The 25,529-nt window shown below is 42.9% G+C and overlaps 1 protein-coding gene across 1 annotated transcript in view; it reads right to left on the bottom strand.

The window, feature by feature from the left end:
- Positions 1 to 3,729: 3,729 nt before the first annotated feature.
- The window catches only part of LOC127028805 (E3 ubiquitin-protein ligase RBBP6-like), a 35,563-nt gene continuing 13,763 nt past the window's right edge, over positions 3,730 to 25,529 (bottom strand). The window contains exons 2-10 of the mRNA XM_050914498.1: positions 24,241 to 24,477; positions 23,405 to 23,658; positions 17,959 to 18,055; positions 16,086 to 16,124; positions 15,392 to 15,428; positions 11,255 to 11,299; positions 9,393 to 9,532; positions 6,960 to 7,061; positions 3,730 to 5,522 (exon numbers count right to left, since the gene is read on the bottom strand). Coding sequence (XP_050770455.1) covers positions 4,157 to 5,522; positions 6,960 to 7,061; positions 9,393 to 9,532; positions 11,255 to 11,299; positions 15,392 to 15,428; positions 16,086 to 16,124; positions 17,959 to 18,055; positions 23,405 to 23,570 — 1,992 coding nt within the window. The 5' untranslated portion in view covers positions 23,571 to 23,658; positions 24,241 to 24,477 and the 3' untranslated portion in view covers positions 3,730 to 4,156. The remainder of the gene's footprint in view (positions 5,523 to 6,959; positions 7,062 to 9,392; positions 9,533 to 11,254; positions 11,300 to 15,391; positions 15,429 to 16,085; positions 16,125 to 17,958; positions 18,056 to 23,404; positions 23,659 to 24,240; positions 24,478 to 25,529) is intronic.

Consider the following 25,529-nt stretch of genomic DNA (forward strand, 5'->3'; position numbering starts at 1 on the left):
CTGTTTGTCCAGTGCAGTTCTGTCTGTTGTGCAGTTGGCCAGGTCCTTTCTTGTCCCTCCTTGTCTGGCACTAAACTGTTGTGCTTGTGTAAATTGCAAGCTGTCTGCTCTCTGAGACTGGCTAGCTGCAAGAAGAGGCAAAAGGGAGGTTCGAGAGGGTATAAAGAGGAGTTTGTGCTTGGAAAGGGAGAAGCCTGGCTGGAAGACCAGGATCTCATTGCCAGCTTCTAGTGCTGGTTCAGTCTTCTGTGTGTCATATCAAGTGCTGCCAGAAACTGACCGGATGAGACTGAAGCCACGAGGAGGCTGCAAGAACAACCCTCGAGTAAGATCGCTGTTTTTTCTCCAGGCACCATGATTTGACCCCTGGAGCAGGCGCTGAATGCCAAGAGGCAAAGAGCACTTGCGTGGCAAAGCTGGGCCAAGGGCTGAAGAGTCCGTTTTCTGGAGGCATCGTGGGACTCAGAAATCAAGAAGGTGGAGAAACTACGCAGAGGATGCAAGGGAAGCGAAAACCACGGGACCGTGCAGGAACTCGCCCTCAGCACTGCGGCAGGAAGAGAGCATGCTCGACACTGAGGAAAGGGAGAAGCTGAAGGGAAGCCAACCAGACTGTCCGCCTCCCAGGCGGAGGCACGCTTGCCGCGCAGAAACGCGGAAGCACACTCAGCCTCAGCTGGCGCATGGCAGTGGGAACCTGCACAGTAAACAAAGATTCTCCAAAAAACGCTAACCATCAAACTTGTCATTTACGATCGAAAGAAGAAAATTGCCTTCATAAGCAAACCCAGTCCTAAGTGGTGCTTCTGATTTCTGTGGCGAGTTTGACCATGCCAGAAAGAACAGAGGGCTTCGGGGAGTTTTTGAAATTTGTTAACCCCAGACTTCCTTTATAAATGCTGACACTTCAGCCAGAACCGTGAATCGCCTGATACTCCTTTCTGCTCTCTTTAGCAAGGTGACACCATGGCGGATGTTAGGTTTCATTTTGACATGAACTTTTCCAGTCAATCTCCCTCCCCCTTCTCTTTCAAAGAACAGAGGCTGTGCTAACTTTTTGTGTATTTCCTTCAGGGGGAATGAGAGAGCAGAGGGAGTGTTGCAGTAATAAAGAGCTCTCCCTTGTCTTGCAGAATGCGTGTGAGCATATCAAAGGCAAGAGGGCAGTTGTAAAGTTGTTCCTTTAGGGCACTTAAGGGAACCATCTGCTTGTAACGTGCTCATGGAAAAAGAGCAAGCTGTACCTGTGTTCTCTATGGGTTCCTAGCCTCTTCCTACGCCATGAGAGCCTCAGCTCTTCTTACTACAGTCTGCTATTTGATCAATGTCTAAGCCTTCTGGAATTTGTTTTTCTGAAATGTTGTCTTTTAATATGTTGACAAAAGCTACGTTAGCTGAAGCTGAGTAAACCATCCAGAAAAGTCGAAACCAAATAAAACCAGTCATGAGCCTGTGGCTCTGAGATGTGCTGGGTACACTGGAGCACACCTGAAGTCTTTCAGAGATGAGGCAGGGGCTCCTGAGGTCACAGGAGGCAGCAGGGAAACACTGGTGCAATACCTCAAAGGAATTCAGGTGTGTTCCTCTAAGAAGGTGACACATCCAACAGCCCAGCTGAAGTGCCTCTACACCAATGCACGCAGCATGGGCAACAAACAGGAGGAGTTGGAAGCCACCGTGCTGCTAGAACACTACGACTTGGTTGCCGTTGCTGAAACTTGGTGGGATGAATGCCATGACTGGAGGGCAGCTACAGGGTGTTCAGAAGGGACAGGTGAGGAAGGAGGGGGCGGAGGAGTTGCCCTCTACCTCAAGAAATGGATAGATTGTGAAGAGCTGTCTCTGAAGAATAGCCACAAGCAGGTGGAAAGCTTAAGGGTAAGAATTGGAGACGAGGCAACAAAGGGAACCTTGTGGTTGGTGTTTATTACAGGCCGCCCGTTCGAGGGGAGCCTATTGACAAAGCCTTCTTACTCCAGCTACGGGGGGCATCGCGCTCGCAGGCTCTCGTCCTGCTGGGGGACTTCAGCCACCCCGACACCTGCTGGAAAAGTAGCACGGCGAGCTGTAGGCAATCCAGGAGACTCCTGGAGTGCATGGAGGATAACTTCTTAAGGCAGGTAACAGACAGCCCTAGCAGAGGGGATGCGATCCTGGAGCTGATGGTCACCGACGCAAGTGAGCTAATCGGTGACGTCAAGATTGGAGGCAGCCTGGGCTGCAGTGATCATGCACTGGTGGAGTTGGCAGTTGTGAGGGATATGGGTCAGGCAAAGCGTAAAGTCAGGACCCTGAATTTTAGGAAAGCAAAGTGCCAGCTGTTCAAGGAGTTAGTCACTAGGACCCCCTGGGAAACTGCCCTCAGGGACAAGGGAGCAGAACAGGGAACCAGCGACCTGTCAGCCTCACCTCTGTGCCTGGGCAGATCATGGAACAGATCCTCCTCGAAGCCATGCTAAGGCACTTGGAGGACAGGGAGGTGATTTGACACAGCCAGCATGGCTTCACCATGCTGGTAGGTCTTGCCTACCAACCTAGTGGCCGTCCAAGATGGAGGGACTGCATCAGTGGACAAGGGAAGAGCTATGGATGCCATCTCTCTGGCCTTCTGTAAGGCCTTTGACACCGTCCCTCTAGAACTGACTGTACAAAGCATAATGATTCAAAGTTACCAAGACAGAATCGAAGTTACCGAGAGAAAAATGAAGGTTACCAGGACAAAATCTTAGTACACTGTAATACTAAAAGGCTATGCAGGATAACAGTCACTTACCAAAGATAGGCAGCTGGTCGGAGATCTCTCTGCCTCGAGGAGCTGCCTTGAGAGGTGTCCCAGCTGAAGGGGAGATCACTGCCATGCAGCCAGTGGCTTAGCAGGGAGAGACCAAAAAGGCTCACTTAGGCTGTCCTATTCATGGAATAAAGTGGCTGGCGTGTAGTCAGATTACATGTGAGGGAAAAGGTATGCATGAGTGTTGTGGTTTAACCCCAGCCAGTCACTAAGCACCACACAGCCGCTCGTTCACTCCCTGCCCCAGTGCACCCACCACTGCCACCTTTTTTTTTTTTTTTTTTTTTTAAATTAGGTCTGTCTTAAAATGATCAAGCTAATTAAATATACATTTTCCTAGATTTCCTGTCAAAGTAGTTTAAAGCAGAAGCCTGGCTTTCTAGTGGAGGCTAGAACCCCTCATCTGCTGAACCCCGCATTTCATGGAAGGGTTAGTTCTGTCTCATGGCACCACCATATGAAAACCCTAATAATAAAGCTTCTATTTAAAACCCACAAACATCTTGGTGATCAGCAGAGTTAGGAGAAGAAATACAGATTACAGGGCATCTTGAAGTGGATGTGTAAATGTTTGCTGGCAAATGACAACAGCTTTCTAAACAAACTGGAACAATGTTGAAATGCGACAGCTTCAGATCTAATGTTATTCTAAACTAGTCAGTACCAGCTGCGAAGAGTGGCTATATGTCTGGGGCCATATACTACCTTTTACAATAGAAAACCAAGTCCACTTGGCACATGAAAAAAGTGCACCTCTTGGCAGTACCTCCCCACATTGCATCAGTTCCAAAGATTTAAAGTCCTACCTGTCTTCTCAAAATTAAACCCGTTGATATGTTATTTTTCATACACGTTCACTTTTATGGGTAGCTTTTTTCTGTGACTAGTCTTTTCTCTGCTAATGCTCAGCTATCACTGGATCACATCATCACATTGGCTAGTTTACTGAAAACTTTTTATTGTAATCAAAAAGTGACATAGCAGGGCTGTAATGTATTCTGCAAATCATTCTGCTGCTATTTTATAACTGATACCAGGTTATATATAAGCTGCTTCTGCCAGGCAATTAAGAAAAAATTCAGCTGTGAAAATTCTCACAGTACAGTAAACTCCACCCACACAACTAATTAACGGTGGTTAAAAATTAGATGCCCCAGCAAAACCTTTCATGTTACATGGTCACAACTCACAATTCTGTACAAATGTTCACTTTTATAAAGCTCTGATGTAAAAATCAAATACTCAAGCAGCCATAGTTTCAGTGCAGCACAGAGTCTTTCATGTCATTATTTGCCCAACGCTTGAATTCGTTTCCCTTTCAACAAAATTTTATCCAGATGACTCAGGAATTAAGTCTTTTTTTAATTAGCTGTCACTCTGTGTAGTGACTGATTTCACTTTTTGGTCACCTTCCTCTTTCTCTTTGCTCTTCTTTGATTTTTTCTTCTTGTGTTTGTGTTTTTGGCTCTTTTCCAATTCCATTTCGTTTCCCATGTGCTTCTTGTGCTTCTTGTGCTTCTTCTTCTCTTTTTTCTTTTTCTTTTTCTTGCTGTCTTGACTCTCTCCTGAGCTGGCCCTGCTGCTGTGGCTTCGAGGCTGACTCTCAGAAGGGCTTTGACTACGGCTGCGGCTAACACTGGGACTGCGTTGACTTCTGCTTGCTTCAGGCTGGTCAACTGCAGCAGGTGCTGCTGTATCCTCTTTCACCTTGTCAACAGCCTTTTCTTTTGGTTCTTTAGGATTTTTTCCAGCACCTTCCTCATCTTTTGCAGACACATTACTCTCACTGTCACTTTCATTGTAGTCTGGGACAAACGCAGCCTCATCAGTCTCTTGAGTTAGATCCGAAGAGAGCTGTGAGGAGCTGCTTACCTGAGGCTTAGGCTTGACAACACTTTTATCATTTTGTCCAGTCACCTTCTCTTTCTCATTTTTCACATCTGGTGATTCTTGTCTCAAAGGCGGTTTATTACCACCTGGCTCTTTCTCTTTATTGCTCTTTACTTCTGGTACATGCTTCTCTTCCTCTTTTCCTGAATTTTTACCTAGAGGTTTGTGTTCCTCCGATGTACGCTTGGAATCGTGAGCAGCTTTGTGATCAGACTGCTTCCTCTCACGCGGAGGACTGTAGCTGCTCCTTTTGGCATCTCCAGCGCCCTTTTTGGATGGCTCTCCTCGTTCGTCTCTCAGCTTACTTTTCTGTACTGATGTAGATACTCTGTTTCGAGAAGGGGAGTCTTTTCTCCTTGCTAATTCACGCTTTGTGTCTCTACGCTTGGAACTAGAATGATCTCTGTTGCCATCATGGTCAGAGGTTTTGTCTCGGTTAGGAGTAAAGTCTTTAGCAGTGGATCCATGGCCAGTATCGTTTTTCTCTGAAGATCTGCGGTCTTTGGAAGACTGAGAAATATTTTTTCGATTTCCTTGTTCAGCTGCACGTTGAGTGGGATACTGGCCTCTAAATACTGGAGACCTTGACCGTGAATGGTATCTTCTGTATGGGGGTGACCTTGACCTTGAACGGTGATAACCACGTGACCTTGACCTAGAGCAATAGTTACGACTCTTCCCCTTGCCTCTTCTTGGATACGGCAGTGATTGCGAGAAAGAATGAGAATCAGAACGACTACATGATTGAGAGCAGGAGCGAGAGTGGGAAGAACCTGATCTTGACTTGGAGCAGGTATACGAACTTCTAGAGTAAGATGAAGCACTATAGGGAGACTTGGACCTTAAAAAAAACACAACACAGCCCCCAAAAATGAAGTTAATTCAAACCAGTCACTCTCTCCAATTTTTTTCCTCCCAGATTTGGTTTGGGTTTTTTTTTTCCTCTCCATATGCCTATGTCAAAGCTTCTTTCAGCTGCTGGCATAACACTACTGCAAACTGAAGAACTTGATAACGTGTACAAGTTTCTACTTACAAGACGGAACAGCTGCTGCTTTGTTAGTGTGAAAGCATACAGGAAGGGAAAGTCTATTTCCACTCACTTCTATCACATGAACTACCATAGCTATCGATTGATTTAAGATGCTGTATACTGGCCTCTACTGGGACGTGAACAGGCACGTTTTTCACTACTCAGCAACTACAGGCAGAGCAAATCATTTTTGTTGCAGTAAGATGCAAAAAGAGCAACTCTTAATGGCTACAGTGCAGTACCAAACATCAAGAAAACACGATTTAGCCTGAAGAGAGTAAAGCTCAATTCTAAAATGCCAGATTAGTCTATTTAACTTCACTACTTATTTGGCAATTTGTACAGGATGCAAAATACTTGTACTGCAATCTGACATACAGGCCTATTTAATCAACACTTCTAGGCAGATGTCTGAGCAAAATCTTGCACATACCTCTAGCTCTAACCAAGGAGAGTGACCGCATTTCAAGGAAAATCCTCTCTAAAAGCTTCTCAACTCAGCCTCTAGTCCTATGACTCAATGCCATTACTCAAGGAGAGATACTGACAGCATTACTAATAGGGAGCTATTCAGACTCCCGCCCAAGTGATTTTTGTGGATAGAAAACATCAGCTACCCTCAGTTTTTTCTTCACAAGCTTTTCTTGTATTATTTTTTAAAGAACCATTTCACGTTATTCCGCCTATGTTCATTAGCATCATTCCTCCTCTCAAAGGGCTTCACCAATTTAAGATTTCCTTACAAACAAGTCTGATCTTTTAATTCCTAAGAAAAATTTAACCATGTCAACAAAACACTAGCGAAAGCCACCCGTTTGCAGTCCAGGTTAAAATCTGTGTACCCACATGAGAGAGACAAAAGAGGAAATGAAGACAATTTCTCTCTCAGATCTCCTCTGAAGTGCTTTGAGGTAATGCTTACAATCAGAACAGGGAGACGCAGAAAATCCAGCAGCTACACCTCTTCAGGTTCTAGCCTCCTCACGGCTGTCAGGAGGTGAAGGATGTCATTGCAGAGAAGCTTTAGTAAAAGAGACACCTGCTCCTTCACAACTGCTGCCCAATTATAACTATCAGTCAACTGCAATCTCTGCCATATTGGAGCTAGTAACCTACATATGAAACTCCTGTCACTGCTAATCCCTTGAATCACCCAATCCATCTAATGATAGAGAGGTGGAGTGGAACTCCTCCTGATTCTTCTGGACAATCTGCTTCTCCATTACGGACATGTAAAGCAGTCACCTGGAAAACGAATGCCTATGCTCCTTTTGAATCTTTTTGTATTCCGTCAGTTCCTTAGGAAAATCGTCTGTAAACTCATCAAGTTTGGACTTTCTCTTCTCCCTGTTAAAATAAGTTTGACCTTTGTTACAATTATAGTCTGACCTTTACTACAAAAAGACACCAAGAATCAAAACATGGCCAATATCAGAAAATGTATACTGCATGCAATGCAAAAGGTGAACATCCTGTCTAAGCAAAACCAGTTTAGAATTCCTACAAGTTTTAGGGAAAGTTTTAGAATTCCATTTGCCTTGGTTTAGTTTGGCATGTTTACCACCTGCAACGAAAAAGTATATTGGAAAAAACACTGTGTCATTTTGGCTTATGTCAGATGCACTTTAGTGTAACTGCTGTCCGATATGCTATCGAAATACAAACCTGAAAAACAACGCACCTTCATTGAGCCAAATACTTACTCCTCTTTAAGTCTCTGTTGCTCTCTGTAAAACTCCTCCCTATGTTGTTGAATCATGATGATGTAGTTGGCCTGCTCTTGTCCCTGAACTGTTACTTTCTTGCTTACTGAATTTGAGATTTTAGATACTCGGTGGGATGAATCCTGGTGTTTGTTTTGATTCATCTTTAAGATTTTATAAACACAATGCACTCTTACAATCTAGCTATAACAAATACATACCAAAAGGAAGGACTAACTTGACACTGCAATAATAGAAAGAACAGACTCCTCTCTCTCCAGCTGAGAGAAAGCAGCTTGGCTCTTTGAGGTGACTAAATCAAAGGAACTCAAAATTGTCATAAATTAACACCCTTGACTCTTCCAATCATTTGCTCCATCAGTATCAACTAAGTTGGAGGCTCATTTCTATTGGGAAATCAATTTCTTCAGCCCTGGTCAGCCAGTAGTCCAAAGGGTGGCTTTCCACCTGATCCTTTAATGATCTTTAATTTTTCTAGGTACTTGTGGTCTCCTCAAAAATTTACCTCCTCTTCCAACAAGCTGCTGATTGACAGAGAGGAAGATTTAGAAAGTTCAGCGGCAGTCACCAGAGCAGCAGGAGGTAGAACGGTATCGGCATCACTACAAAAAAACCCAAAGTTTTACCATTCAAACTGTGCTTTGAAGTGCTACTTGAAATCTAAAGTCCAAGGTGAGAGAAGGCTGACTCCTGTAAATGGAAAAAAAGAATTAAAAACTAATCTTCACCAGATTCACAAATGTGAAGCTGGCCGATTCCAAAGGAAGCGCTGACGAGAAGTCTATTTGGACTACTGGCATTTAAAGAGAAAGCTCACGGGAAAATTATTTTATTAAGCTAGCTGGACATGAAAGGATTAGAGTACCTATAACCCACACACGGAATCTCAGTTTTGGAAGACGCAAGAACTGAAATTCTATTAGGAAATGTTTACGTGCTAGTTCAGAGGCTGCCTTAGAGGTTCTTTTGAATTGTGATCCTTTGTATTCAATGGTACGGCTGAGCCTGGCAGTCTTCTGGACAGAGTGCCTATTGGCATTCAAGGCATAACGTTGAAAGGATCTAAGCCCTAAACAATAGTACAGAATTTTCATGTATTTTCATCTGACTTCACTGGCGTGCAAACTTAGACTGTCATGTTTGTCCATACTTCAAATTTACAGTGTTTCAATGTTTATTATCCAAATCTGCATGCGTCACTGCCTACACTGCGTATTACTGAGGATGACTCTGACTTATCATGACATTGATGATAGAAATACTGTGGAAGAAAGTAATGTGAAAACACCTGGTCAATTTTACCTCTAATTGTGCTGCTACACTTTTCATGAGAAGATTATTTCCTCGGTACTAAAGAGAAATTAATGCGCTCAAGAAGGCTTGACACAACTAAATGGTTACTTCAGGAATTGCTAGCTACTTAAAATCAAAGGGCTCCTGGGGGAAAAAGGTTCCTCTTTCAGGGGAAACCTGTACTGAATGACTGATAAGGGAACCAAACAAGAAATACGTCTGAGAAAATTCTTGCATGAGGCACACTTCCACCTTATCAGTGTCCTCACGCAAAGTAACAACAAAAGCCAGAATTTCCACAAGTATCTGGAACTGTCACTAATGATACACAAATCGCTAGTGGAGAAGCTCAGGAGGAAGAATCTAACCTCAGCATTTTGGTGTCTTTTATATACATGTTGATCTACAGATTTTCTTACCAAAAAGGCCCAGCTGCCACAGATGACTGAGCAGGGGCCAACGATGACAAAGGGGCATGAACAGTAGGACCACCCTATGTTCATATTAGGAAGTATCACAGATTTTAAGGTTAAGATACAATGACAATGCTTCCTCCCTCGTAATTACACATGCTGGCCAACTTGGCTGCATTGCCACGCTGACATTTACACGTGGTTTCTCTCGTTCACTTTTTGGTCAGTCCAATTAATTCCATACTTACGCATTAATAGTTGGTATTGCATATTTTCCAGTGTTTGTCAGCAGAGCACCCTTTGTATTGGGATCTTTCACCTCTATCATGAAACTCCTTGGAATCCCTGTGCTCCTTTTAATTCTGGGAACAGGCTCAAATTTTTTGTCCTGTTAAGAAAAGAAATGCAGACATATCTCATCTTAAGAGCCACACTTAAAATGACATTTCAATGATTATTTGAAGCAGCAAAAGCCTTTAATCCTCTCCTTTTACCTCGCCTAAGGGTTGCTCGAGTGAAATACTTATTTTCCTAAATGAATATAGCCAGGATGTTCCACAGGTTTGAGCCGTGTTTTGAACTCAGTCGACATGCTTTGGCTTAACTTCAGGTTCCTTAAGGGTGAAATATCCCTTAGCTCACCATCCACTCTGAGAAGAGACACAAACCCGCTCCTCCTCCAAAGCGCAATTCAGAGGCAGAGCTTAATTCAGGGCTCTGAATCAGTCACTGGGGAAACTTAGATTCACCATCGATAGATGAAGGCTGAATTCATACCTCATGCATATACATTCAGTGACTAACGTTAAACGCCACGAATACTCGACCGGAGGCTTGTGTAATTAAAACACGCCCATATTCAATAGATGGGGTCAACAGAAACATCTTGGTTTTATACAAAATACTACAGACTGTGAACTGTCATTAGAAAGAGTTAAAACCAGAAAAATTTCCAAATCTACAAAACACATCCAAAACCCACAAAACATCAGGAGGAATAGACCAAAATTCAGATATGGCATTTAATACATAGTAATAATAAAACAGAAAACTCTTAACGCATTGCCTCCATGCTAAGCCAGTCTGCACTAAAGAGGTTAGAGTAAGTCACAGTTTTGAGCTGCTTTACTGTTATGGTCCTGCATTTTTCTGAAATACTTCCATTTTCTCAAAAGCTTACATGTGTACACCACTTGGTCAGTTTTTCACAGTTCAGAGTAAAACTACACATGAGTTTACAGAGCCAAGGAGACGTTTAGGGACAGCACTAATGGAGACCAAGTTCTTCTGGTGGCTACCTTCCAAACGAATTTCCTCCCCCACCCACCCCGGCCTAATGGACATAATTTAATTTCTGCAGTGAGAGAGGGAAGAAGTTACCAGTGGGAAGAGATTTCTCTTTCTTGGAAATGAACTCCAGCCTTTCTTTTCAGAAGAAAGAACGAGCTACTCTGCACTAGGCCCTGCCTTCTCTAATCTTTGTAACTTTAAAGACTAGTCATTGAATTGGCTAGCACTACGCCTTTTCACAAAGTGCCATCACCAGTGCTTTCCCAGACAAAGTTACACATTGTTGAGCAACAAATGCCAGCACTTCCATAGCAACACATGGCATGACAACAGTTTCAGCAGGTCACATCTGCTAATATGCCACACATACACATTGGTGTATTCCTGTAAACAATTAGGTACATTTTCACAATTTACACAGCCTGCCTTCAGACAAATTAGGTTGTGTTGCCCACTGTCTATATACTACAATTTATGAAATTGTGCAGCATTCAAAGAATGGATCTAGAACTATAATGACTAGAAATTCAAAAACAGCCGTGCACTTGTCCATGTTCCAGAAACGCTTCTATTTTGGCTGTTGCAAACCCCCCTGAAATGTCCATAACTTACAGCCAATTAAACTCTCCTGTAAAAATTGTGTTAGTTTCCAATGCAAAACTAACGAAACATATGAAAAACGGTAAACAGCTTCTGAAGTGCTTAAATTAAAGTTTTATTCACATTACAACAGTTATCCAGCTATAGATCACAGTATACGATTTAAAAATACAAAGCAAACGCTTTTTTTTTTAAGTATTTGACAAGGATATATATATACCTTAGTAAGCTGGGCCAGAGAAATAGATGCAGAAGAGTCATCAATCTGTTCACAAAAAAGTAAACACATATTCAAGTTCTACCATCAAAACATAGCCGTAGTTAACCTCTACTGTAGTCTGAAAGTCGGCACTATATCCTCCGAGTGTCACTGAAAGAGGCATTTCCGACCTAGTGTAACTCGTAATTGTTCCAAACAAAGTCCAAACCTATGACAGCTGAAGAGGGCCTATGTGGTTAATGAGAAGAAACTAAAAGAACCAAACCCGCCTGAGATCAACTTACTGCTCCAGAAGATCTCCGAGAGGGACCCTTGTCAAATGCTCACAACTGCTTAAAAGTCAAAGGGGTAAGGAAGCTGTCACTTTTCAGCTAAGAAGGATTTTAAAAAATATTTAAGTTTATTTGAGAAGGAAGCATCACTACAGGAAAGTTATTTTCAGTGTAGTTTGTAAATTAATCCGTTAATGTCTCATCATTTCTAAATGCACACGGTTCCGCTTTTAGGAACACAGGAGTCGCCTGTCAAAATAAAACACAGGCATATCAGCCCTGAAACATGAACTCTGCCCCTCCTGTCAAGAAGTTGAAAAATGCCAAACTCGCCATACCCCACAAAACCCCCGTAAAAACACCAGTCCAAAACATCCACCATAAAAGTAACCCACCACTTGGTCTAGAAAAAACACCAACTGCTCCAGTTATTGAAAGAAAGGTGTTTACCATGACAGAGTAGCCTACACAAACGGAGAAAACTGGTTTCTTGTCTTTTATTACACCACAGGCCATATTATCCAGATTAGTTTGGGACGTGTGAGAATGTAATACTATTCTCCTTGCTATCAGACCAAAACCAATTTGGAATGATGATGACAACACAGATTCAGAGCACAAGCCTGTAATTTCTTTCTCCATTGCAACCACGCTCCTCCCTCCCAGCTACCTTCTGGAACAGCTTGCAGGAATGAAGTCCGCAGGCCACTACTTAGTAATGGACTTAGTAATACTTAGTAATGGACTGCAGTCTTTATGGAGAACTAATCCTGAAGGGCAGTTTTTCCACAAGTAAAAAGGGTAACTCTCAGTTACTCAGCAGCAGTTAAGCTTGCACCAGTAAAACAGGATCAGAAAGACACTCAAATCACTGCTTATTATGCCTTAAGTTGTTCAAAAACGTAGACTACAATTTCACCGTGTAAACGGAACAGCTCTCCTCAAGAGGTCACGACATTGATCAGAAGAGAGATTCAAACCCTTCCTCGGAAAAAACTCTTGTCCTTTATTACCTAATGTAGTGGCAGAATTCAAGGGAGCAGTTCGAGCCGAGTCTGGGGAAAAAATATCTACATGCAGAAGACGCTTCCTCACTCCAGTTAATCATTCCTTCTCTACAGGTTTAGGAAAGCACATCCAACATTACTGTATTACTAACTAAAAAGTTCTTGAAAATGTGCCTTTGGAGAGCAACACCCAGATCCGGAAAAAGAGACCTTCTTTCCATCGCAAGTCTTACCAGAAGATTCAACCTTCCTTCTTTTCAGAACATGTTGTACCTAGTTCTGTTAAAAAGGAAGCCTGATCAAGTATTCTAAAGCTTCATGCTCCATGTGTCACGCCTTTTTACATGTGGAAAAACAGGCCTGTGTTCTCTCATGGCAGGCACAACCACGATCATTTTGCGGTTTTCAGAAGCAAACCAGAAACTAGGAAAGCTCTCTATTGGAGCCTAGCATTCAACGGTCTAGTACTGACCAGTAACTGAAACTTAACAGTTCATAAACTACTAACTAGTTCTTGTATTTTTTTAGGAAGCAGTTATTATAGGGCCTGCAGGCAACAGTCTAATTTCTTAAAGGGGGTGATAGCACTCCTTTCTACTAAACGGTTAGCAAAAGCAGCAAATAGGTAATTAATGTACGATTTAGTACGTTTGCCCAACGGCCATCTTCCAATGATCCTACATTCTTGTGTCTTTTTTTTCCCTTTCAATTTCTACTGAACTATTTCCTGCCAGTCTCTCAAATCAGTCAAGTAGAAACAACATCTCCATGAAACTTGTATACAACCCTAAGATCATACTGCAGAAGAATTGGAAAAAAGAACAAAACCAAAACCAAACAAAAAAAACCCTCAAAAACCCAGAATCGACAGTCAATGCACTAACTCCCATTTCAAACAGAACAGTAAACAGAAACGAACATAAAGCAAGTGGGAAAGGGGACAGAAAATAGGAGGAAAAGGCTAATCTCACTGCTGGAGTGCTACATTTAAATTGGAGTGGTTTCCTAAAACCTGATAGCTTGGCTAAACTAAACATTCAGCTAGGAAGGATCACAGTTGTGCTTGACGGCGCTAAAACAGTGGGCATGCCTCTCTGCACTTCTGCAGCCTCTAAGGACAAATACCAACTAGAGATCCTTGCAGTTACTGGAATAGTAATACTAAAGCAAAAAGGATCCACCTTCTTGATTTGGCTGTAGGAACAGTAGGACAGCAGCACAAATCTGGAAGTGTAGAATGACAGCTAACATAAGAGCAAGACAACAAAGAAATAGGCAAAGTAGAAGCTTTTGTGCATCCTTTTTTAAAAAACATCTTAACTAATTTTAATTTTGCTGCTTTACTGTTCAGCAATAATTGGCAAGCTTTCAAGTGGTTTATTCCCTCTACACTAAGATCCAGGTTCTGCTTTAAAATATATGCAGAAATATGTGTATTTTTTTAAAAAAACACAACCAAACCAAAAACCTTTTACGCTTTAGACCAAGACCTGAGTTAGCTTTAAGAATAAAGCTGACTGTGTCTCCAACACTAGAAGCACCTGTGGCTGCAGTGCTTTTACAGTGAGGGGGGGGGGGACGATTTGTAAAGAGAGATGCAAGGCTTCCACCCTCCCTATGGCTACCCACAACCCAAATCAGGCACAGTCAGAGCAACCAAGAAGGGAATGTTTTTGCTTTGTCTTTCATTTACTTTAATTAGTTCTAACTAACACTAATAGAAATAATACATAAATGCCTTACATTAACTACTAGGGCCACCGGACCAGTTAAACTAACTCAAACTCACAATGAGAGGCAGTCCTGTCCAAAAAGGAAGTCAAACCAATCAGTGATAGAATTACGTCATAATTATGTCAGATTTAGCCTTAGTGGTTTTAGACCTACACACAAAAAGTTGTCAACGTTAAGTTGATTGTATACCATTCCACGAGAATCAGAGGCTGCATTCCTCACAGAACACAGACCCCGAGTTCATGAATTGCTAGATTAAGTTACCCTAACAGCTTATCAAGTGATCAGATCCAATGATCCAGGGGGGAAAGATCAAATGCAGAACGTTAGAATACCACTTTGTGTAGCAACAATATTGAAATCGGCAGCAACCTATTAAAGACATTTATGTACTCAGAGGGGCCCAAACAATATCACTTCAATTATACAGTTTCAGGAACAAATACCTTAAAGACAAGTATTTAAGGACATGGAAAGGAATCATTCAGCTGCCCAGAACTGTCCTCAAAACATATGGGATATGTTGGGTTTGGTACTCGTTTGAAGCCCCACGTCAAAAGCAAGAAACAGTACCAAGTCTAACAATAGTGGCTTCTCAGTGGTTTTTGGTAACATTTGCAAAAGCCATTAGGCAAAAAAAGGTATTTAAAACCAAAAGCTAAGTGATACAATGTGAAAATGGCAAAAAATACACTCCAAACAATTTTTAGTGCAAGAAGCAAAAAGCACACAACAAGCTATACAAACATACATATCACTAGCTATAGACAGACAGATGGAGAACATGGCACCATGTTCAGTTGTGCAAACCTGGAACCTACATCATCTAAAAACGATCATACGCTATCTGTACAGCACAAAGTCGTACAGGAAATATTCTAGCATATGCAATGTGAAATACGATGCATCCCTAGGCACAAATACCAATATTCACATTAGAACTGGGCAAATGATGGCATTACTCAGTTTTTACTATGCTGAATCAAAGACATTGTATTTACAACATAAACTACGTTGTACTGGAAAATAGATTAAGTTAATGTTTGGGAAATTAATACAAGGCTACATCTTTTAGACTTAAGTGCAGCGCATAGAAAAAAGCGTGAGGCTGTGGTTTTACATACCGCTTTTGAGGTTCCACTCACTGGCTCAGTTTGACTTCTAGAAGAAGAAATAAAGGTGATCAGAATTCAAAATACAGCACTTGTACCCAGCATAAAGCAGTGAAAACAGATTATAAAACCTGAGCATCAAAACAGTATGTTCTGATAGTCTAGTGAATGCAGAATTCTATTCGTATACATAAACTGTTCTCTCTCGGTACATTCAGGGCAACTAAAAAAAAACCCCAAAATCACATTTCTATTTTGGCACCCATTACTCTAAGACTTACAGATCTAGAACACAACAGTGCAAGAGGAAGTCCTCAGATATTTGGTCTCTGCTACGTAAGTATCAAAAAGAGGAAGTCTGCACTACAGGTTTGTGTTCTTAAATAATCAACCATCAAAACAGGAAGGCAACTTTAGCCAATCTGTATATCCCTAGTCTTACAAACAGGTACCAGATACAGTCCTTCAGTTTCGAAGAAAGAACAGCCATAGGGGTCGAAGTGCAAGCTTACTTAAGTGAAAACAATCAGTCATCTGACAAAGAAAGAACACAAATGTCAGCAGCATAGTCCTTAGAACAGGGTTTCTTTGTGGAAGCCCTAGCACTGTGTTCAGCTATCTACTACTATATTGAGCCCTGGAAGTGCCAAAACACTAAATGGGTCACATATGCTACCTTGACTAAAAATAGGAGTAGAAGTGTCACCTGAAAGCAGTTTCTAGGATTTTGTGCGATTTAGGAGTCCTGTGACAAAAAACAAACAAACAAAAAAAGGTCTTAAGTGCCAGAATTTGCTTTAAGATACTCTTGAAAATGCTACATTATTTTAGGAAATATTTGTTGCATTTAAAGCTTGCTGAGATTCCACATACTCATTGATCTGTATCTGCATGCTACTCATCAGGAATCAGACATGCAACCATTGACCTAGTTAATAAACAATTCATACATCGTCCAAAGTGTCCCAGGAGCAGAGGCAATTCAAAGGCTGCTGTGGGATTTATGTACAAATAGAAAGGCTCAGCTTCCTGCCACTGCTAGAACACCACCAGGCTCGCAAGTACAGCCACGTACCTCCTGAAGGTGAGGAAGTGCAAGGAAATACTTTAGATTCCCACACAATGGTTTCTTCATCCATTTACCTTGAAGAACATACTACAAGGTGAGTAACGCATTTTTGAACGCCGCTCCACCATTACAGCATACATTCATCATTCCCCAACATCAGCCACTCTACCAGTTGTTTCTGCCATGTTTCCAGCTGAAGGAATAGAAAGCTAATCTGTCTGCTTAATTTCCAACGCTAGAACAGCAGGGCCGTTCTTTCCTTAGGCCCACATACAGGTATTTGTTTGATCTTTGATGCTAGCTGAATCTATCCTCTCATTTTAGGGCACCATCACAATACTAGGAGAGGGTGCCATCCAACCCGAAACGGAGGATGCATTGACAAGGCAGCATTAAGCAGACATATTTCAATTAACCCCCAAAACAAGGCCACGTTTATAAGCACAAGGCTGTGGCGTCCAGAATTACGTCATAATTATGTCAGAATTTATTGAGAACCAACATTAGAAAGACATGGCAAAACCACAGGCTAATAACATCTCCTACTTGTGGGGGAGAGGCGTATCTTTCAGAAGGCTGGAAAACATGACCATTCAAACAATGCTCATGTAGCTGACCTAGAACTGGTCTGTATGAATACATAAATGACAGCACTAATCCTGTAGTCAGGATTGCATTTCCATAGCTGCAATTTTAATCAATACACCCGATTCTCTGTCCTCCCGAAACCTCAGGAATACAAAATTAAAACCTGGAGCACAGGTATCAGCTTAGGGTAAAAACAGACTTAGAAAGATAACTAGTAACATTCGGTAACGTGCTAAACTGCTTACTGAGTTTCAAGTTTGGAAAGGATTAACTATTCCTTCATCGTACTCGCACAAAAGGCAATACGCTCTAGGATATTGTTCTTTTTCTCTTGCTTGAAACGGACATGGTCTTTAAGAAACTAATAGGAATCACTTAGGAATGAAACTTCTTGTTTGCATGGCTTGCCAACTGGCAACCCTTGCTCTTTCCTCTATAGCTAGCATGCAAAACCCCCAGATCTGGGGCGTAAGAATACCTGCCAGATCCTGCCCCCCTCCCGCAATTGCAAGAAATACTCAAACACTGAGAATCAGACTCTTCTGAGAGGGGAACAAATTCTAAGCTTACACTGCAATGCCTACCTCTCTTTCCTATAAAAGCAATAAAAGCAAACACATATAATAAGGAGTCTCTCCACGTAGAGGAAAGAGGATCTACAACTTGAAAAATCTCAGAAAAATCAACCCCAAGAACAAACCCAATAGAAGCATCTTAAAAGTTTGAACCCCAAGTCCAGCAGGCCTAAAAATGTAACTCTACTTTGGGACAGACACATTAAAATCTACCCCATGCCAACAAAAAGTAACAGCAGCTTCAACAAGAAAGATACAGTCTGAATGCCTCTGTAAACTAATATCAATTTATAAAGTTAACACACTGAAACCCCTAACCAAGAATACAATGCTTTATGGATACTTACATATACGTTTGGCTGGTAGCCTTAACTCCTCCAGCAGGGATTCTTCTAACAATTACCCATGAGTTCTTAGGAATCAGGGCATTATCATCCGTGTATTCTGAAAACAACATAAATACAGAAAACAACATCAGTCCATTTGGAAGAATGTATATTGATATGTAATTACATAGCACTTCAGAGAACCCCTTTACAGATCTAAAAGCAAAATTTTACATGTAACATTGCGCTTTTATCGTCTCAACGCACTAACAGCACATGGCCAGAAATCTTCAGGTTTGATAACCAAACACAAGCAGCAAAATCTTTTTCTTTTTTTTAAATAGTTTGAATGCCAACAGCAAAATGGTCTCAAAGGTCACTGAAGGAGAGTCTGCTAAGGCATGAGGTTCTTTCCTGATCTAGCTTAACTTGTCTTTGCTCCTGTTAGGCTACAAAACCAATAGAACTTTGGAGAAAAACAAACCACGGCAAAGTCTCACCTGCATAAACCGGAGTCTAAACTCTGACTAGCTTGCCCTGCGACGAAACAGGCACTTAGCTGAAGCATGAAAACTCTGAGCCATTGCTTTCAGAGCTGTTAACTAAAAACGATTCCCCTACGCTGCTAGTGCTCAAGAGTGACAGAACACAGAAGAGAGCCCGCCATCCCTGTCTCTTTCTTGGAGCTTAATCCATCAACAACCCTACTTCTCAGCTGCTCAGTGCTTTACATTCAAATGGAGCCGAAACTGGCAGTGCTAGAATTTGGATCACAGAAATTTGGGGGGTTTTTTGAGCTCGCTTTCACAAGTAAGGCAGAACTGGCTCCCCTCTGAAGCTAATCATCTAGTTTGAATTAAACAAAGGGGCGTGAATTCTTGCGATTCACTGCTTGCAGAGCAGAGAGACTCAAACAAAATTACTTATGAAGACAGCCATGAAAAGCCTTTCGAAAACAGTGTGTGCCTGAAGCTATCCATGCTTTGCCTTGGCTTACACCACGTTAGTCTTCGGAAGAGGAGGAAAGCCTTCTGACCTTTAACCTAAGGCCCAAACAAAAAACTGACTACCTGAGACACTTTGACTGAGTAAGCTTCAAATGCAAACATCCCTCCATGAGAAATCATTTAGCTGAAACTAATTCCTGATCTTCCCCCCTAGGGAACCAAACAGCAAGCTTCCTCTGGACTTCAGAGGAGTTTCAGATTGTAGGAGAAAGGACCACTAATGATGAAAACAGAAGCTTTTACAGAAGTCGTATCCTGAAACCAACCCCTAGAGCTCTTCTCAAAAGGAAAATCTAACCCTTACACAGCCATCTGTCAAGAAAGGCCTGCCCGGGGACTTCTTGATGGAGAAGGAGCTCAACCAGTACTCAGGCCCAGACAAACAACTGGGAGATCATGCCAGCTGCAGTTCTAGAAGCCCAAAGCAGCTCCTTCTACCTCCTGAATGGAGTCATACAGCGTATTCTTTCTGGTCCAGATCACAATCCACTGGACTCAGATTTCAGAGATACAGGATAAGCAACAGTGGCTCCCCAAAAAGGCAGGAGTTTGCGACGCCTGTGCCGAACTGAGGATTGTGGTAGTTCTGCAGCAGTTTACAAGCGGCAGCACCTCTCCTAGAAAGAGACCGTACCTATGAGGACAGCAACCAATGCATTGATTCACAAATTATGCAAGCCTGCAGAGGTCAATTTGAACATGCCCAACAGCTGTATGATGCAAAAAGAGGAACAGGTCCTCTTTTAGTATTTTGTGACAATTCATTGACCATTAGAAGAGAAGCATTGATGTCTGCCTTCTGAATGCCTTCTGATCCTTGCATGTTCTCTCTCTCTCTCGATATACGCTTGTTTTCAATCCGCTTGTTAAGTGCACAGTGAAGGGAGCTCCAGCCATCTAATAACAGACTAATATAAAAATGAATTCACCTTAAAAGTCAATCAGTATGCATTTAAACGGATCAACTGAAGAGTGGCAATAGCTTAGTGAAGTAAAGGCTTTATTTGTATAGGACACTTATCACGGCACATTTTGTATTTGGTACTTGAAGTATCCCACTAGCTTGGTCACCGTGTCAGAGAATGTGTGGAAGAGTGTTTACAGACAGCAGAGTACATTGCTGAGTTAGTTCTGTGAAGGGACCTGGCACCCATTGGCTTTAATACCTTTATTTTTCCTTCACCTTAATTCATTGAATTCATTCTGATGATGAACTTCTATTAAAGGTGAAGTCAAACAACATAGGCCAAAAAGTTAACTTCTTTTTTTTTTTTTAAATAGGAAAGGACTAAAGCTGGAGCGCTATTCCTGAAGTCCCTGGAAATTTTTGTTTGCTCGATTTGGATTTAACAGATGCCAGCTTAGTCTAACAGCTCTCAGACTAAACTGGCGTCTCCCAGCAGGAACCTCTTCCCCACGGGCAGCAACATCTCCTAGCAGAGACGTGGCAACGACCAGGACCTGCAAAGCAGTGTCGCTCGGCCTCACCACATGACTCCACATCTGCAAAGTGAGCAGTGACATCATGCTCAACAAGGCTACTTTTCACACTTGTCCAAGCAGAGCTCCGATAGAAATGTTCAACAAAGCTGGAGGTGACAACGTTGTTGATTCCTATTCCCTTATAGCACAAAACCTGTGTTACTGCCAGTGACGGCCAGTAAAGGGGCTACTGGGCTTTTCTCAATCTGACCTGTGCTTAAAAATAAGGATTCAATTAAGTCAGAAGCTTGCAAAAGCAAAGGAAGATTTGGATGTTATATTAAAGTCAAGGGCAGAAGAGACATAGTCTAAAACTTGCGATCTATTCTACAAGAAAATAGGATGCTTGAAAGAGTCAAGGGAAAGAAGTATTTCAAGGAAGGAATGGAGGCAGACAAACAATAGCTACTTGGACTGCTGCCTCACACTGACTTAGAAATCTTAAATCAACAATTGCATTCCAGTCCACAACCTTCTTCCTGCTAAAAAGAACAGATAGCTCAGGTTATGCTCTGTTTCGCATTTAATGCACAAATTAAAAATCCCCTTTTAAAATTCACCTATAATTCTGAAAATCTGCTGGTTTTACTAATGTGTGTCATATGTATGCTAGAAACAAGTTACTGAAAAAAGTTCCTACTTTATTTTACGGCCTGCTTTCATCCACCATTTTGAGGCTGACAGCATTGCAAAAGCATCTCTCTGAGCACTATCTAAAGAAGGATTTTCACCCAGCTAAAGTACAGAAGCTCATCAGAACAGAAGGCATCAGAAGGCAAGCCTATACGTGAAACGACAAAGAAAAGCCTTTAGTAGGCTTAGATGCCTTGCTAACCAACGATTATGCTGCTGGGGGAAGGAGTTGCAGAGAAAGAGATGAAAATGACGACTAACATGCCAGACTGTCTCTACCAGAAAACAGGGTAACTCCCAAGAACACGTTTTCTCCCTAGCACTTCAGAATACGCTTTCTCATTGTGTCATTTTGTTCACTCTGTTCTAATCAACACCACTTGCACACTCGGCGACAAAGAAATCATCTACTGAAAGCTGGCACTGAAAGCACTGCCTCGAAACATCCTGATGAACAGACTGGATGACTATTTCTACATTTTCAGCTTCCACCAAAATTGGTATCAGTGATCTCATCTACAACTGCTATTAGAGTAACACTAGTAGAGGAACACTTTATGGGGTAAGACATTTATGAGCATCAGGTTTTCTTCCAAAACTTTGCTTTCTGTTCCTCACCTGCTGTAACAGAATCCACGTGTTTGGCCTATTTCCAAACTTTTTTTCTTCTGGTGGTAGTAGTTGGGCTCCATCACAGTTTATTACCATCCAACGTCCTGGTTTTAAGGCTCTCTTGTACACAGACCCAGCTACGGTCACGAGGAGCGACCATTCAGCCTGCTAGCGTTTGGCAAGCTGAAAGTACATTAGCAACTGAAGACAACATTCAGAGACCCTTCTGCAGCAAAGCCCTTAAAGCAAATCAAACAGTTGTCAAAAGCTCTTGACGATTTTATTCAATACTGCTAGAAAAATTCAAGACTTCTGAAAGGTGTCTCTACCTACGCATGTCACGCAATCCAATGGCATCCCTAAGACCCCTAACACTGTGCTGTTAAGTCTCTTCACAGACAGTCTCCTGAAAAAAGTTTAAGTATCTGTAGATAAACAGCGAGCTTTAGGTCCAACCGCTTTAAAGGCTAGGGCTGAAGTTACAGTTACCGCAGCATACATATTATTCTGTTTAATACAGGAAACAGGAAGAGGAAAAAAACACTAGCACACATTTTACAGAAAAGACTGTTGTAAGAGTGTCACAGAACCACAGAAGGAAAAAAAAGAAGGAAATTGAATGTTTAAGGAATGAAAACACTTTACAATTCTTTTTATTTCTGAAAAGTCATATCCCAAAGTCTTCAATCACATTCAACCTTATCAAGATGGCAGATTACCAAACTGAAATACCATCCTAAGTAATATGAAACCATTATCATCTCTGAGAATCAAGCACTTTTTATTAGATTTAAAAGAATTTATGACTTCCCTAAGAACATTTCTTACATATAGTCACCATAAATGTTCTGCCATAGAACTTCAGTACTGCCCTGACACGGTTAACACGCAGTACCAGGAAAAAAAAAAAACCCAAAACAACAGCTAGAAATGAATGATGAAATGATGCTCAATAGCATCTGAATGACAATGTCTTTGGTGTAGAAAAGAAGTCCTACTAACAAGAAATGCCAAAGTATAATTTAGCTGCAGAGAACACTCATGTGCAAGATGGCTTTACAGGGCCTGCATAGATTATAACTCACAGATACACTCTTGATCCAAAATGTTGCTAGGGAGCAGTTTCTGCAACAGCCACAGAACCAGTTTTCCAATGCAGTGGAGTAAAACAAGTTGAAGACAAAATTAAGTCACCCAAACCCCCCTTTTTTTTCTTCTAATTAGCCATCTGTTCTATTTCCATCACTTCCAGCTTTCTCTGCCAGATTTCAAAGAAATCTGGCAAGTTTGTTATGATAAGATATCCTCCCACATTTCCTTATCATTTGACCTAGAAGAATTCCAGGAGACCAAAACTTTTGTAAGCACTATACGTCGCACATCAACCACGTATTCTTCTACGCCTAGCTCCACGTCTGAAACACAGATCGGAAGGTAGTTGTCAGAGGAGCAACTACAACAGAACAGCTCTGTGAGGCCCGTAACACAAGTCACAGCTGCCCATCATGGCCGAATAGCATTATCGCTTCCCATCCCGCTTAATCCCCAGCACTGCTTGCCCTCCCGGTCCCCCCATACGCCAGCAGGATGGGCCCCAGGCTGACACACAACTACTTGGGGATGAGCCACAAAGAGCACAGCACAGCTCCCACAGGCTGCTGCCACCACGGGGCGGTCTGTGCCACTGCCAGCCGGGCGGTCCCCGAGCCCCCATGCCCGCTGCCCCCACACACCTTCTTTGGTCTGGGCATTGATGATCTGCAGGTCGCAGTTGGCCGCCTTCAGCTTCTCGCGGCCCATGATCTGCTGCTTGAGGTCGCACAGGGAGATGTGGAGGCCGTTGAAGGTGACCGTATCATAGTTCAGCTTGGAGGAGAACTTGTAGTGGACGAACGACATGGTCGGGGCCAGGCGATGCCTGCTCCGTGCCGGCGTCTACTGCGGCAGATGGCGTCGCGGCCTCTGCGCTGGGTTAGGGCCTGCGGTGCTATGGGGAAGGGGTTTACCGGCTGCCAATCGCACAGGCCTCTCTGAGTGCCTCACTCCACACACACACCACCACTCCGCAGCCACGCCCCCGTGCCTCACATGACCCAGTGCATTATGACAAAAGGCCTGTGTTCTGTCACCCCCCAGGCCTCTCACTGCCTGGTGTCCCTCCTGTCACCCCCCAGGCCTGTCACTGCCCGCTGTCCTGTCACACCCCCAGCTCTGTGGTGTCCCTCCTGTCACCCCCCGGGCCTTCACCACCCAGCGTCACCTCCCGTCAGCCCCTGGGTCTGTGGTGGCTCTCCCAACAGCCCTGGGCCCATCATCGCCCCATGTCCTGTCACCCCCCAGCCTGTCACCACCCGCTGTCCCCTCCTCTCAGCAGCCAGCCAGGGCAAGACAGCCTGGGGGAGATGCAGTGGGCTTTGCCGGGTGCCAGCCGCCTGCCTGCGCCACAGGGCCAGCAAAGGGAGGGGACATCTCAGCGTGTTTGAGTGTATCTTGGTGCGTTTATGGAAAGGTCAGTCAAAGAAGCCAATGACCAGTTATCTTTATTGCCATAAACCAATGTACTTCCCACCTGTGCCACATCCACGCTTGCTTGAACTCTGGAGAGGAGGACTACAAAGTAAGGAACGAACCACTAGCGTTAGCAGGTGCCCCAGGACAATATTTCTTGCTTTCTCAATCATCACAGCTGCTGCTGCAACAGCCCTAGCGCATGAAAGCAGGCCTTGAATTACGAGGTCTACTTCTGCTGAGTAATATGCTACGGCTTGCAGACGTTTCTGGGCCAACTGGCTATTCCTTTCTCTTCCTGTAAATATAATATAAAAGGTTTGTTACGGTCTGGTAGGGCTAGCGAAGGAGCTTCCATGACTGCTTGCTTTAGATCTTTAAATGCCTTTTGGGTTTCCGGAGTCAGGAAACTCTTTTGACTTCAGTGCTGTCCTCTATACCAAGCGAGAGTTATTTTTGGTATTTGTGTCTGTTTGGTTTTCCTGTGAATAGTGATTTGGAAGCCTAGGTTTTAATATGGCAGCCTTGCTTATAAGCCTGTGGTGGAACATGCATTATACGTATTCATTCCATAATTTGGCCATAGCCACAGTCCAAACCACAGCAGCAGAGGCAAACAAGCCCGACTGTTGGATATGCACTAAAAGCCCATCCTCTACCAGAAATCAGCTCTCCTGGGTATCATCTGTCCCACTGAATTCTCAGTGGTACAAGGACGGGCATCTACATTATGAATTTTCGCTGAAGAAAGGAAGGATACTGCCCTTCCGCCAAGACGGGTTTGTCACTAGTCTGAAAGGAGACCCCTGGGTATGCTTGGAGAACAAACCTATTGACAAGCTTACTCGCTCTCTAGGGGCTGGGAACTGGAAATGCCAATAGAGCCTTGACATTCACAGAAGGGATGGAAATGGACAATTCAAGTCTTAGGACCATACAGATAGATGAACTTGGTATTCTGCAGGAAGCCATAAGCAAACTAAAGATAATGCTACAATTTTGGTTGCCACTACAGGCCTATAGGATCCTGATTGCTCTGAGCCATCTGCTCTGGCTCCAAACCTTACTGGTTTACCTGAACAACCAAATCCGGCACACGCTAACCCTTTTACAGGAAATCATTTACATGATCCAGATTTATTTGAAGATTATACTACCCATTGACACAACTACCAGGGCAATACTGGACAGGTGGGGAAAGGCCGTTTGAGGATTTACCCTCAACCTGAGCTGAAAAGTGTCTTCTAAGTGCATTAATACCATCCGCACAGGGTAGAACCAGTATCTCTTCTGCCTCTGTAGCTCCTAACTACTGATATCTAGGAGATGAAGTCTTACAGCCCTCTGACA

Source organism: Gymnogyps californianus, unplaced genomic scaffold (genome assembly GCF_018139145.2).
Source record: "Gymnogyps californianus isolate 813 unplaced genomic scaffold, ASM1813914v2 HiC_scaffold_43, whole genome shotgun sequence".
NCBI lineage: Eukaryota > Metazoa > Chordata > Aves > Accipitriformes > Cathartidae > Gymnogyps > Gymnogyps californianus.